The sequence below is a fragment of the Strix aluco genome, chromosome 3 (genome assembly GCF_031877795.1).
Source record: "Strix aluco isolate bStrAlu1 chromosome 3, bStrAlu1.hap1, whole genome shotgun sequence".
Classification (NCBI taxonomy): domain Eukaryota; kingdom Metazoa; phylum Chordata; class Aves; order Strigiformes; family Strigidae; genus Strix; species Strix aluco.
This window is the reverse complement of record NC_133933.1, coordinates 94,093,012-94,107,961: the sequence shown is the minus strand read 5'-3', so window position 1 is coordinate 94,107,961 and position 14,950 is coordinate 94,093,012. Positions and strand designations below refer to the sequence as shown.

The following is a 14,950-nucleotide window of genomic DNA, read 5'->3' as shown; positions in this document are numbered from 1 at the left end:
CATGAAGTAAATCCAATGTCCTTTGCTGTGTCAGGTACACTCTTCATCTTACAAAGGTAAGGTTTGAGGTATGTATTACAGGCTGTCTTCAGAACCTGGATTGTGGACTTTCAGACTATGCAGATTTCCAAGCATAATTATCCTAATCAAAAATCAAATAATGCTTTGTTAATTGATTTATTCTAATTCAGATGCCTTGAAGGATATGGAGTCTGTGATTAGACCAGTGATGAAAGAGATTACAGACAAGTCAAGCAGACACGCTGGCCCAATTTTTTCAGTTACTCTATGGAAAAGTGTAAGTACTTTCTGCTTCAATGATAGGGAAGGGGTAAACAAGGGAGACAGAGGAGTTATACACAACTCTGGATCATTAAGCAGGCTGTGCTTAGTCTAACAATCTGCACTAAAATATAGCCAAATGCCAGACCATATATTCAGGAACAACAGGAACAACAAAGCCAGTGATGATAAAATAAAGGAATACATAGTGGAAGAGAGCAATAATCAAAAGAATTTAGATGATGGTAGCTAACCAAACCAGAGTTACTAATGAGGTGCTACAAAAGAAAGGGCAAATATGATCTCTGCATACATGAACAACTGAATAGTTGATACAGATAAACAGAAAAATATAACATTTTCAGAATTAGAGAGATAATTACGGCAAAAATGTACCTATAAAGTATGTCAAAAATTTGGTAAATGGTTTGGAAAACTGCTACAAAAATAATTTCTAGGAAATAAATACACCTTAGAGATAAAAAGAGATACAGAGTTGCAATTCTTAGTGTGCTTAATTTAATAAGGCAGCAGCAAAGAGTCAGGATGATTAACCACTGAAACAGCTTACCAAGGAATGTAATAAAGTTTCCATCATTTGAAGTATTAAATCAACACTGGACATCTTTCTCAAAGCTATAGCTCAGACAGAACTGATGGATTTGATGCTGGAAATACCTAACATTTCTCTGATCTGTACTATGCAAATAATAAAATGAAAAGAAGGAACCACTCTAGCTCCATGAAAAACAGAAAGCATCCCACATGGAATATGAACTTACAATCACGAAGTCCTGCTTGTTCCTCATAAACCAGGGATCAAACTAAAAGCCACAGAGAGAGCCCAACAGCCTCTGTTAAAGCTTCAGAGAGCTATGTTGGAAGTACAGCCCCCTTGTTATGGAGATCAGAAAAAACATCTGATTCATATATATGCAGTTATCCCCTTTCCCAATTCCTATCTTGCTACTTCTCTCAAACATGCACAATAAAATTACTTGCTTAACACGAAGAGCAAGGAATAGTAGACAGGGTTTGGTACAAATATTGCACAGTACAAGTATGTAATATACAGTACTTCCTTGAAAGCTACAACTTGAATGTTTTTTTCTGACTATAGTTACAGGTGCTAGCTAAGAATCGTGCAGTACGGTACCTAAAAAACACCACTAACTCGTATCATGCTTCAACGGAAAAAGCGATAGTTTTAGCTATGCTAATTAAATCAGTATATCTATTTGACAACTTGCAGCTGCTGGCAATCTGCAGATGGAGGTGGATCACCAGCCTAATATTTTCTGTTTCTATTCCTAAGGATCCCTGATATGGTGTCAAGGAAAATATTTTCCCTAAGAGATACTATTAGGATGCTGCAAGACCATATGACATTTAAAGACTATGTTACACTGGAAGACTAATAGATGTGAAAAATATGTTTGCAATGGACGGATGCTGTCTTGGTCCACCAGAGGGTGGAAAAGATTGTTTAAGCATCCCTGATACATTCCTGCTACTATTTTGGTCATAGGCAAACACTTTCCAAAGAACTGCAATGCAATTAAAAAAGAACTTTCATACGGGGGCAGACTGAAACAATCTTTTCTGAAATGAAAGCATTTATGCCAATAGCAATCTATCTTGCCTGTAACTTTCTATTAGTCATATTATGGAAGAATTTTCTGTTTCAGTATGAGGAGTTTTTTCCTCATTAGTCCAGTTTCTGCAGGATCTTACAGGTTTGCTCATTTGCTTGGCAACCAAGCGATGCTGGAAATAAGCAAACACAGAAATGAGAATTCACTGCAAGTGTGAAAGATGTAGAAGGAGGAATTTGACACAAACAAGGAAAGAATTCTCAACTTCAATGCAAGTTCAAGGAAGCAAACATGAAAATTCATCACACTAAACTACTCTTGTATGCTTCTGACAGAAAACAGCCTCCTCCCTCATTCAAAAGTTCTGCAGTTATCCTGGTTTGACCCACATCTCAGTAATATCTTTGTCCCACATCCTTTTATCATGTTTCTGCCTCAAAAACAACCATTTTCTGGCAAACATTCTCTTTGACTGATTGAAGAAGCGTGTTGGCGGACTGCTCCTCTTTCTCTGGGCTGCAATACAAACTCCATGCACCCTGCCTCTTCCTATCTTTGTTCCCATTGTCCTAAGATGTCTTTTGAGACTACTGAAATGTGAGATAATTCATTTTGGGGACCTCTGGCAGAAAGCCTTGTCCTCTTGGAAATTCAGAATCTTCTGCTCAGCCTCCTTCTTAAGGATACTTGGAAGAAATAACTCCAATTGCCACTGAGTTAATCCAAAGTAATCTGCTTCTCCCATGCTGATATCCTTTCAGCGTATCAGTTCTTATTTTCCCCTCCCCACATTCTGCTTTTCAAAGAACAATGGAACAAGAAACCAAAGGGACCACAGCTGCAAGACTTGCAGATATGGACCGCAGGACAAAACTGTTCCCCAGGCAGATGGCTTGCTTGGATGCTTTGCACCAGCAACCGCTGAACTGCAAGAATCCTGGTGATTTAACTGGGGATAATACAAATCCCTAATGATGATAAGCAGCAGCAGCAGACGGGAATTAGGGTCTTTGGTGTTACTTCTCAACAGATTAAAAGTTTCATGTTGGGAATCTGTACATAGCAAGTCATCAGCTGTTAGAGGCACAAGTTGCCAAGACAGCAACGATTCCCATAACTGTAGAAGGATTTCAGTAATCAGGTTAACTACATGGTATTGGATGAAAAGATGGTATGTGCAGCCCCATCCTTTGTCAGCACAGATACAGACAAGTGGTAGATTAACAGAAAAGGCTTTATGGAACTGTAGGCTTTGGTGAACAGAGTTCCTGGATGTTGTTCTGGTAGAAGGAAAGATTACTGCTTGAACTTTTATGTAAGTGCTAAATTTCCAAGATGAGGAAAGCATTGAATTTTCTTTCTTCATGGGTTTTATCCCACCATTGAAACACCAGTATCCCTACAAATGTTTTTTTTCCTGAGCAACAATAAATTTTGACGTTTCTAAGGCAAATGATAGCCTTCTTCCTAGAGACTCAGCTGATTGATATATCCCCTCCTGGAACACCTCAGAAGTATCAACATGAAGAGGTATTACCTGGGGTGGCAGGTCCCTTTCTCTAAACAGAACAGTCAAACAAACTCAATTTCCTTAGTATATTCAAAGAGTGTAAGACAGCCACATCTGAACCCAAAACACATTCTGATTTTTCTAAGTCTTTCTAAAGCTAAAAAAGAGAAAAAAAAAAATCACACCTTCCTTTGATCATATTTACAGTTATGCATCCAGTCACAGTTCGAGAAAAAAGCCATTGTTACTCCAGTTTCTTCCTCATTTTTCACTACACTACCCTTTGACAAACACCTAACCCATTACAGTTACTATCTTACTAAATGCTGATGTCCTTCACTCAGGATATTTTTGAGGGACATACCTGGGTTTAGAACTACATAATTAAATAGTTTCCAATTAAGTTTATAGGAAAAAATTCTTCTTGCATATCTAGGTCAATATCAAGACTATGGTGCATACTTTAGAAAATGTAAATCATAGCTTAGAATATTTTCTGGCTTCTGTACAACTGAATGTCAACAACTCCCTGAGACCTTCAAAACAGCTCTGTAATACATACAAGTTAAATAAACTAGTGACAAAAAAGTGTTTTACAATGAAAACATCCAAATACATTCACTTATGAAATATTCAAACAAAATACTTTACCAAGTTGGAACCACTCTGAGAAGCATGGTGTCCACTCTCTGAGCAGCACATGGGAGATTCAGACACATGTGATTCATTTCGTGAATTCAACAGAAAAAAAGTGTCTCCAAGAAAACAGTCATCATGCTGAGGGTGCAAAGCGCTTCTGGCAAAGGGGTTAGGGTGACAACACCACTCTTCAACCAAAGCACTCCAGTTTTCACTTGGTAGAGGAAGAACTCTTAGAAATTTCCTAAAAGGGAAGAAGAATGAATTATCTCAATATATTACATTATTTTCTAAGACACTAAAAGAGAGCTTAGACTCCTTACCAAAAGGGGGGGGGGGGGGGGGAGAATTATGGCATTTTCTCAAAAGGAAGTGCTTGACTCTCCTTTCAGTCAAAGGCATTTTCTTTGGATGAATTCTGAGAAAGCAATTGCTGACTGTTTCCTGCCAAGTTTATGATGAAGCATTTCCCAAGGGTGAATCTCCAATGATTATAAGGCAGAACTTGGCATAATCCTCTCTTGAAATGAATCACATGGAAAAAATAAAACAGTTCTATCCAGGCATGAAAATAGAACAATGGGCATTTTGCAATTATATTTATTATTACTTCTTGTAAAATTCCTTGCACCAAACGTTGATATAAACACAACAGAAACAGACTGCTGCCACAGCAAGGGAGAGCATGTCCTCTGAAGCCCCTCAGATATCAGACTTCGAAAAAGCTAAATCCTGACGAAAAACACCATAGTATAGCATCATTAAGAAAAAAAAAAAATAATGAAATCTTAATTCAGATTCAACTTTCAGAAGTGACATACAAAAAAACCCAAACCCCTTTCTCCTGAACAGCTGTATGGACCAAGGAGGCTGCTCCAGGCAATACCAGACTTTGCTTTCATTATCAGTGTTGTTTTTAACTTACTTTGGTTACACAGAGGATTTTATAAGCCAAGGGTTAGAATCACTGCTTTAAGTTGTAAAATATACTTCTAAAGCCAGAATATATACATGTGGCTATATAAATACCGGCTTGGTCATTATGAGTGAGTAGTCAATACCTTCCTGCCTACAGTTCCTATATCCATTCTGTGGTCCTCTGTGGTTTTTTTTAAGAATGTAGAAGTACTGATGAATACTGTCCACATATTTACACTTTCTTTAATCCGTGTTTTCTACAAAACTATTGCACTGGGAAGAAATTCAGCCCCTTTACCAAAACAATGGGCAACGGCTTTAACAGTGTGCGCCTCTTCAACAGTTTTCTAGATGTACTGCTTGTTACAGACCTGTGCTTTCTGCCCTCTGCCTAGTTTCCTTGAATGCTTTCCTTTTGTTCTCTTATTTCTTCTGCTGTTGCCTGAAAACTTCACATAAAATTTCTTGATTCTACTTCTTACTTAAAACTTGCAAATACACTTTGCTTATGGTGCTACTTCATAAATAAACACACAGCTGCTAACCCAACAGTTAGACACTCTCCCTTTCTTGCAGTTCACAGACTATTCTTTTCTGAAGATGCCAGTTCTTCCCACTGTAGTTTTTTGTGCCTTTTGTATTGTTGGGTGGGTGAAAGTAAAATATTTTATAAAAACTTTCTTCTTTCTAGATTGACAACACATCTTAAACCGTGCTTGCCCCACCTGCAGATGAAAGTTGGAATAACTCATCCTCTGATCCAGCTTTACTGTAACTAAGATAGATCACCTCCACACTACCCATCACTGTCTTCACTCTCTGTGGTCTTATATATTGCCTGAGATACAACCACAATTCTGCCATGGTGTGGGACCTTAATTCTGATGTTGGCCAAATGACTGATTATTCATCAGCCTTGTACAATTAATTCCAATGCCTAGACTCACACTGAAAAAAGAAATCTTCATTCCTATGTATTGTTCTTTACACTACAGCAACAAAAAGCTGGCATTGCTCAGCAATGTTTATTCAAGTGTTACATACAGGGGGAAAAAAAAGACAGAGATTACCTTAGCTGCAGACTAATGCTGTCCAGTTTCATTACATTACCCTTTCTTTACCCTCACAGCCTAAAGCATCAAGATCGTGAATTCTTGCCCAACAAAAGCAGTTGCTCCAACCAGTAGGAATTTCCTAAACAGACCCCTCCTAACTTTGAGCTATACAGAAAATATAATATTTTCTCTATATTTTAAGCTTTTGACACTTATATGTGGTGCGTTGGGTTTGTGTGTGATGAAGTTTTGGTAGCAGGGGAGGGGGCCAAAGAGGCGGCTCCTGTGAGAAATTTCTAGAAGGTCCCCTGGCTCCAAGTCGGACCCACCTCTGGCCAAGGCCGAGCCAATTAACAACAGTGGCTGTGACTCTGTGATAACGTATTTAAGAAGGGGAACCTGAGAGAAGGAGGGGTTGTGAGGGAAATACCTCTGCAAACACCAGGTCAGTGACAGAAAGGAGGAGGAGAAGCAGGAGAGGTATGCTGGAGCAGAGACTCCCCTGCAGCCCATGGTGAGAGGGCAAGGCTGTGCCCCTACAGCACATGGAGGTCCATGGTGGAGCAGATGCCCACCTGCAGCCCGTGCAGAACCCCACGCCAGAGCAGGTGGATGCACCCAGAGAAGGCCGGGACTCTGAGGGGAGCCCACGCTAGAGCAGTCTGTTGCTGGGAGGGCTGCAGCACATGGCAGGGACCCACGCTGGAGCAGCTCATGAAGAACTGCAGGCCATGGGAAGGACTCACATTCAAGAAGTTCATGGAGGACTGTCTCCCATGAGAGGGACCCCATGCTGGAGCAGGGGAAAAGCGTGAGTCCTCCTCCCCTTGAAGAGGATGAAGCAGCAGAGTCAATGGGTGACGAACCACAACCCCATCCCCCACCCCCTGCACCACTCTGGGGAAGGAAGTAGAGAAATCAGGAACAAAGCTCAGCCCGGGAAGAAGGGAGGGGTGAGGGAAGGGTTTTTTTAAGATTTGGTTGTATTTCTCACTGTCCAACTCTGATTGATTGGTAAATTAAGTGGTGGTGGTGGTAGTTTTCAAATTAAATTGATGTTCTGTCTCTTCCCCAACTGAGTCTGCCTCTGTGACCATAATTGGTGAGTCATCCCTCCCCATCCTTGTCTCAATCACCGAGCCTTTTATTTTTTTTCTCCCCAGCCCTCAGGGGGAAGGAGTGAGGGAGCAGCTTCGAGGTGCTCTGTTGTCCTCTGGGCTTAAACCACGACAGGCAGGAAGCCATATCCTGGATCACTAGAACTGGAAAAATGTAACACTAATAAAAACATAGCTTTACAGAAAAACAAACAAAAAAGAAACAAAGTTTACTGGGTGCTGACTAACTTGAGGCTGCTAAATACAGTGATAAAAGCTAGCTAACAGGGGAACTTTCTCCCCAGTCTTGCTCCTAATAACAACTGAGTTTCTACTTTAAGATAGCCAGCTAGGCTACCTTCACAGTCAGAGAGCGACAAACAATTCTTAGGTTGGGACCTTTAAGAGAAACTTTCTCCTTCTGACAGTGTTCAATATAGTCAGGTTGAATGGCCTTCTGGAGATCTCTGTCTCCAAACAGAGGAAGCCTAGGTAATTAACTTATTTTTTAAAAGCTAGAAGTTAGGCACTAGTCTAAAAGAGTCCTGCCATGACAATGTAATTCTTAGGCGGGCTTCCAAGCTAAGGTAAGTATCTGACTGTAGAGCTCCTTACAAGACTGGACTAAAAAAAATAATATCTAATATCCAAGAACCCAGTAATATCATCCTATCTACTGAAAATTCTGAAAACGGGAAGTAAAATGGACTTTAGACTTTTAAACATATAAGCCTTCTGTTCCATCAGAGAAAAAGAAAGAAAAAAGACCCAGTTGAATTTCTTTAACAGCAGACTTCCTTATTTACTTACTAAAAAATCTTGGACAGCCCAGCTTGACAGTTAATTGCCATGCTATTTATGTAGAAGTGTAATTAGAAGATTTCCCCTGCCATCAGATTTTAAATAGAATACTTATGTAGGACAAATTCATAATGTTTGGACTAAGGAAAAGGTTTATTGCTTAATAGTCAATTTATAAAATTTATTTTTCACAACATTCAGCCTTGTATTGGGTTTGCGTGCCAAGGTTTTGATAGCAGGGGGCTACAGTGGTGGCTTCTGTGAGAAGCTGCTAGAAGCTTCCCCTATGTCCGACAGAGCCAACACCAGCCGACTCCAAGACGGGCCTGCCGCTTGCCAAGACCGAGCCCATCAGCAACAGCAGCACCTCTGTGATAACATATTTAAGAAGGGGAAAAAAAGCTGCACAACTGCAACCAGAAAGAGTGAGAATACGTAAGAAAACAACCCTGCCGACACCAAGGTCAGTGAAGAAGGAGGGGGAAGCGCTCCAGGTGCCGGATCAGGCTGTGCCCCTGCAGCCCATGGAGGACCCCACACTGGAGCAGGTGGCTGCTCGAAGGAGGCTGTGACCCTGTGGGAAGCCCACGCTGGAAGAGGCTCCTGGCAGGACCTGTGGACCCATAGAGAGAGAGGAGCCCACATTGGAGCAGGTTTGCTGGCAGGACTTGTGACCCCATGGAGTACCGCACTGGAGCAGTCAGCTCCTAGAGGACTACACCCCACAGGAGGGACCCACGCTGGAGCAGTTTGTGAAGAGCTGCAGCCCATGGGAAGGACCCATGTTGGAGAAGTTTGTGGAGGACTGTCGCCCGTGAGAGAACCCCACGCTGGAGCAGGGAAAGAGTGTGAGGAGTCCTCCCCCTGAGGAGGAAGGAGCAGCAGAGACAATGTGTGATGAACTGACCACAACCCCCATTCCCAGTCCCTGCACTGCTCAGAGGGAGGAGGTAGAGAAGTTGGGAGTGAATTTGACCCCGGGAAGAAGAGGGGGAGGGGGAAGGTAGTTTTAAGATTTGGGTTTATTTCTCATTATGCTACTCTGATTTGATTAGCAATAAATTAAATTTCTCTGAGTCAAGTCTGTTTTGCCCATGATGGTAACTGGGGAGTGATCTCTTCCTGCCTTTATCTCGACTCATGAGCCTTTCTCTATATCCTCACCCCTGTCCAGCTCAGCAGGGGGAATGATAGAGCAGTTTTGGTGGGCACCTGGCATCCAGCCAGTCAACCCACCACAAGCCTTTAAGAGTTTCTTCATGACAGAAGTAAAGCCTTAAAGAATTATTTTATATATGAGCTACACTTAGCCTAACTGGAAGGTGAGAAAGAAAAAAGAAAGTATCCCAAATCCTTTGCAGCTCTTAAATCTAGGGAAAAAAAAAATCTAATCACTTCCTCTGATGTGGGTAATGTGAGGGTAATGGAGAAGAATCAGGGAGCACAACCCTAACCTCTGAAAAGCTATCAGCTGCATGAAAGGAAACAGACTAAGCCACGGGATTTCATATAGAGTCCATTTTCTCGCATCAAGGAAGGATCACTTACATTTAAACCATTCTTAACATTTCTTAATCTAGTCTTTAAAATGATGGCTTCCTATGCAGTCTCTAACAGTAAAAAATAAGCTTTAGAATAGGTTTGGCGTTTTTTTTTCATTTTAACCTAAATTCCTCTTGCTTCAACTGAAGACTACTGCCACCTTCTTTGCAGCAACTTCTTACATATTGGAAGAGTCTTACATCTTCTCCACAGCCTTATCTAAATTAAATCCAATTTATTTCCATTTCTTCTCAAAGGTATAATTTTCTAGATCTCAGGTTTTTCTTATTACAGACCCTTCCATAGTAATTCACACTTTAGTAAGTTCCTCCTCACACAGTTCTTTAACTTTCCTTCAATCCCACCGTCTGTGGTGCCACTGCCATACTCTCCCTAGAGAGACCAACACACAAATTCTGTAGCTAAAAGTACTGACTACGTTGCTGTCGTCCTTTTGGAAGTGCTGGAACAGAAGGTGTTGGATACACTGGCAGATCCACTCTTTTACCTTTGTCTTAATATTTTTTTAGTGATAACATTCGAAGGGCTCAGAGGTTCCCTGCAAGGAGAAATGCCAAGCAAAGAGCCATGAGCATGTCTTCTTTTTTCTTTCTCAAAAATTCTGACTGCATCACGTTATAGGATGCAGAACCAGAAGACGTAAACTCTATGCATATGAATTTAATGCACTGAAATTCAGGAAAACACCCACACAGAGATGAAAATATAAAAGTGCAATATGTTTTGAAAGAAAATGTTACTGACTAGAAATTAGAAGTTTCATTACTCTACAAATGTGTCAAAATAAGAGTTATTACTAGACTTTCTGATGAGGCATTTCAGAAGAGAAAGCTAGGCAATCCTCACTCAGTTACATTCAAGTCAGCCATATAGCCATAGGTATGTCAAGAAAGTAAAAGGAGTTTACAGAATATACGACATTTGTATTACTATTTTGAGTATTAGGAGTGACACGGATCATACAAGGCTACAAGTGCATCTCTAACAATTCTTACAAATCCAGATGAAGCTGACAAAATTGTTCATCAGAAGAGCTAGAAAATGCAGCAGCTTTTTATTAAAATTCTCATTCATTCTGCAGACTTTGTAAGGAACAGAGACAAGACCGAGTCACACAGCTAAGAAACAGGTCCTGTGTTTCCCAAATTCAGCATCCTTGAACTATGTGGAGGTTGGCTTTGCTTAACAGATAGAAGGGAATGTGGTCAACCCCCCCATTCTGAGCAGCCATTCTGTAACTACAGCACAATGACTGAAGGGAATTTATAAGAGACTGAGCAGAACTAAAGAGGATCCCTGAAATGTAGAGGAAGAAAGAAGTCTAGACTCAAATTTTCAGTTTTAATCCCTTCAACATAGCAAAGATGTCAACTACTATGAGTATTTTTTAAATCAGTGAAAACTATGAACATTCGCAATATTTTCAGGCCAAAATGTTACAGCTTTTTGTTAGTACAGCAAAACCAGAAGCTATTATGATGAGTGCAAAGAGATTCTGTATGAACAAAAAGCATAGACCTCAAAGCAGAAACATGAGGAAGTCCAGCTACAAAAGGAAATGTCTCGCTCAAAGCATAGCAGACAAGCAGGGAAAGAATCCAGATTTCCCAGCTTTCAGGGCAATGCACCAAACTCCCTTTGTAAAGTACTTCTACTCTCCAGCCAGACTGAAATCAAGAAGTAAATGAATAAACAGTAAAAAACTGTTTCAGGTGATCTTGCTTATTAGTTACCCGTAGTGCCTCAAAAGTGTTTTCATCTATCAATTTAAAAATAAATGCCTTTTAGCTGTGTCTCTAAGTACACAAAATAACACAAATACCAATCATTATGGCATTTATTGCTATAAATACAAGACACCGCAGTACTCACCGGTCTTTTACTATGATGTCACCACAGGATTGACAGTAAAAGACATAATTCTTCTGGGGTTTCAGGTTTTCCGACAAAGCAAACCCCAAATCTATAGATAAAGAAGACATATTAATCTTCAAAACTGTGTAAAATTTTCAGTCACTTGTACAGAAAAGTCCTGCCAAATATCTCAAATCAAAAAAGATAAGAATCTAAAAAACAAAGCAAATGCTGATGTTTTAAACACAACCTTAATTGAGTTACCTATAGAGGCAAGTACTTAGATTTAGGAAAAACTTGCCATCTCCACCTCATATTGCTGAGTAGGAATTGTATACGTGAATAATTATTTTAAAGGTGCAAATCCTCTCCACAGGGAGAGCTGAAATATTGATATCATTATATAGAGGTTGTATAAATTAAAATACAGTGCCACTCTTTTGTAATGATATTTCTGCTAATCAGTGTCTCTGCAATATGAGGGTACATCCCAATATGTAAGACCAAATAGTTGGGGGAGTGGGGGGGTAGAGGGGGCACTAGGTTTAAATTTTCAGGCATAAGATACCAGCCACTGTGGCACCACTCAAGGAATACATAGTGAGCAATACCCTCTGCAGGCCAGCAAAGCAAAAGCAGTCTCACAAAAGCCAGCTCAGACAACTTTTCCAAATTAGAAAAGAAGCTATAAAAGCCTCCACAAATTATCAAATAGCATTAGGTGGAAGAAAACTAAAACTGTAAGCTTAGCTCTGTGTATGAATTTTGTATTGCCCACTTTCTCAGACTTAAGGCTCAAAGTGTATTCTCAGCAGTGGCATTCAGTATTTAAGATTTAGGTTGCAACCACAAATGAAAAGTACTTTAAAGGGTTCCAGAATTTCAAATAAGATACAACTAGTTTTGCACACTAGTATAAAACATTAAAGGCTAACTAAGGTTAGCAATATATATGTCAATATATATGTCACTATATATGTATGACAACATATATGTCGATTACCATCTGGTTCACATATACGTTTTTCACTGGTACAACTTTCAAAGTTACATTTTTAAAACTTCATCTTTGATCTTTTGAAGCATGCCTCATTACTAAGACACGCTAAATAATTTTTATATAATTGAATTGTCGAAGCATATAATTACAGATTATCATACAGAAGCAACATCAGCATAACATAAAATCAAGAGTATTCTAGCACATTTCTGGTGCTGAAGCCATTATTGCACATCATATACTTTATCGGTCATTTCTACTTTAAACCCACAGAATAACAGTTTTGTGTTATTCAATGTATCTTTCTGTGCCACACCCTTTCAAATGAATCTAAATACACTGAGCTTGGATGCTAGAATAAAGCAAAGCACCAGCTATGCTACCATTTCTAATTGTGCAATCACATCCTAGACCTGAATTATCATGATGGAAATAAAGACGGCAACTTTACAGATGTTACCTGCAACATCAGCCTCTGCAAACTGACGCTGTGAGAACAAGCCCCAACACAGAATCACAACCCTTTATAACTAAGTGGTCAGTGACAACCTTAGCGCCATAGCCTGGACGAATCATATTACCACATTTTCAGCTGCCAAACATGAAACAGGAGGGAAAGAAAACAATTTTGATGTAATATGGGAAAGCATGGGGGAGGAACTGAGAGTAGTTCTCAAACTCCTACACGAAACACTTCCTCAGCAACCACATTTCCCTTTCATTGCGCCACTCTGCATTTTGGATTTTTTAAACTGACAATTTTATTAAATCTCATCAGTTCCTGCTTAAGTCTTCAGTTCAGAGCTAAAGAGAGCCTTTTAGGAAAAGCGACAGCATATGCACAATGCAAACCACGAACTCCAGCTGGTTTGGGGTTTTGGGGTTGGGTTTTTTTGTGCTGCAGAATCTACCCTTTAAAGTCCCTGTCCGCACGTCACTTAAAACCGTAAGGCTTCAGGGCAGCCCGAGAGAAGCCGCCTGGTTTGCGAGCCCCGGGCCGAGCCCCCCCCGCCCGGGCAGCGCCGCCCCGGCCCAGCCTTACCGGCGCGCGGTGGCGGCGGGCGGCGCAAGCGCAGGCGCAGGTGCAGGCCCTCGCCGGGGAGGCGGCGCAGGCCGCGGCAGGAGGACGGGGCCAGCCTGACCCCTGCCGGCAGCGCCGCCGCCTCGCAGCTCCCGCCGCTTCTCGCTTCCAGGCGGTCGGCGGCCACCGAGACATCCACCGGCCGGCTCGGGAGGTCCGCCTCGCTGGGGACGCAAAGGGACGCGTTTAACCTCCGCACGGAGGCGTCGGGACGAGCCGCCGCTTGACGCGCGCAGGCCAGAGCGGGGAGAGCAGGACCTCGGCGCTGCGGCACCGGAGCTGGGCTGCGGCTCGCCCCACCCGTACACGCTCCGCGCCCGGTGGAGACGCGACGCGAAGGCGGCGTGAGGGGGCGCGGGACGCCGAGCCCGCGGCCCGGGTGGACCGAGCCCGGGACCGGCCTGCAGCTCCCCCGCGGCCCCGAGACCCCTGCGGTAAACCGGGGTCCCCCGCGGGGGTGAGGAGGAATCGAGCGAAATAAGCCACCGTTCTCAGGAAGCATTTATTTGCACAGTAACTCGGGCTTTTCCGAGTTGCACGAGAGGGGAGGGGCACGGGAAGTCGCCGCTACATAACCCGCTTCCCCCCCCGCTCCCGCCCCGGTTTAAGGCTAGGGAAGTTAAAAGCCAGACCCGCCACCCCAGCGCCGCGCCCTGCGCCTCCACCGCCGGCACCGGCCGCTCCGCACGGCCCGAGCAGCGGAAGGCAGGCAGCGCCCCGCACTACCGGATAACCAGCAAGGCGCTCTGCGTCCCCCGCCTGATCTCCAGCAGGAACCCCCCCGCCATGCCAGACTGGGCCGGCACCGCCGCCGGCCACACGCGCAGGAAGCGACCGCTCTTCCGCCGGCGCAGGCGCGGTGCGGCCGCCCGCCACAGCGCCCCCTGCAGCTCGGCGCCGGCGACGCCCCGGGGGCAGCGGCGGGAAGGCGCCGCGGGATGGCCGCCGCCCGGGCCGTCCGCGCCCCGGCTGTGGCACCTGGGCTGGGTCCCGTCGGGTCCCGAAGCGCCGAGGTCGAGGCCCGCACAATCCAGGGCTCGGCTGGCCTCACGGGCTTTTCTTAAGCCCAGCCTGAACCTCCTGGGTGTCAACATCTGCCTGTCGTCTCCTGTCCTCCTGCCACACCTCCACTGTGAGGATCCTGGGTCCGTCTGCTCAGGCACGTCCCCACAGGCACTAGGGGCTGTGGTTGGGTCTCCCTCGAAGTCATCTCACCTCACAGTGCTCCAGCCCCAATCGTACTGGTCACGGACACCTTCCCTGCAAGGGGCATGGGGAGAAGACTGGGCATTGTCTCCTAGATGTGGTCTATCACGTGCCAAGTAATGGGGCATAATCAGTCTCCTTGATCTATGGGCTCGGCTCCAGGATGGTGTTGGCCCTCGCTGCTGTCAGAGCCAGCTCAGCTCACTGCCCTGGGGCCTTCCCCACACAGCTGCTCCCCAGCCAGGCGCTCCTGGTCAGCTCGACCTTCCCAGGGGCAGCAGTCCCCATGATAACCAGGCTTTGTGACACAGAGACTTCCTTGAGTTGTATCAAAAGACTTCATCCACTT

At 43.5% G+C, this 14,950-nt stretch overlaps 1 protein-coding gene across 6 annotated transcripts in view; it reads right to left on the bottom strand.

The window, feature by feature from the left end:
- Window positions 1-14,211, bottom strand: part of UBE3D (ubiquitin protein ligase E3D) — an 89,563-nt gene extending 75,352 nt beyond the window's left edge. For all 6 annotated transcript variants that reach the window (XR_012622626.1, XM_074819684.1, XM_074819683.1 and 3 more), the window contains exons 1-4: window positions 14,122-14,211; window positions 13,357-13,559; window positions 11,333-11,423; window positions 4,039-4,270 (exon numbers count right to left, since the gene is read on the bottom strand). Coding sequence is in view for 5 of the 6 variants with exons in the window: in XM_074819684.1 (XP_074675785.1) it covers window positions 4,039-4,270; window positions 11,333-11,423; window positions 13,357-13,559; window positions 14,122-14,183 (588 nt within the window). In the remaining variant the exon portion in view is untranslated. The remainder of the gene's footprint in view (window positions 1-4,038; window positions 4,271-11,332; window positions 11,424-13,356; window positions 13,560-14,121) is intronic.
- Window positions 14,212-14,950: the final 739 nt, after the last annotated feature.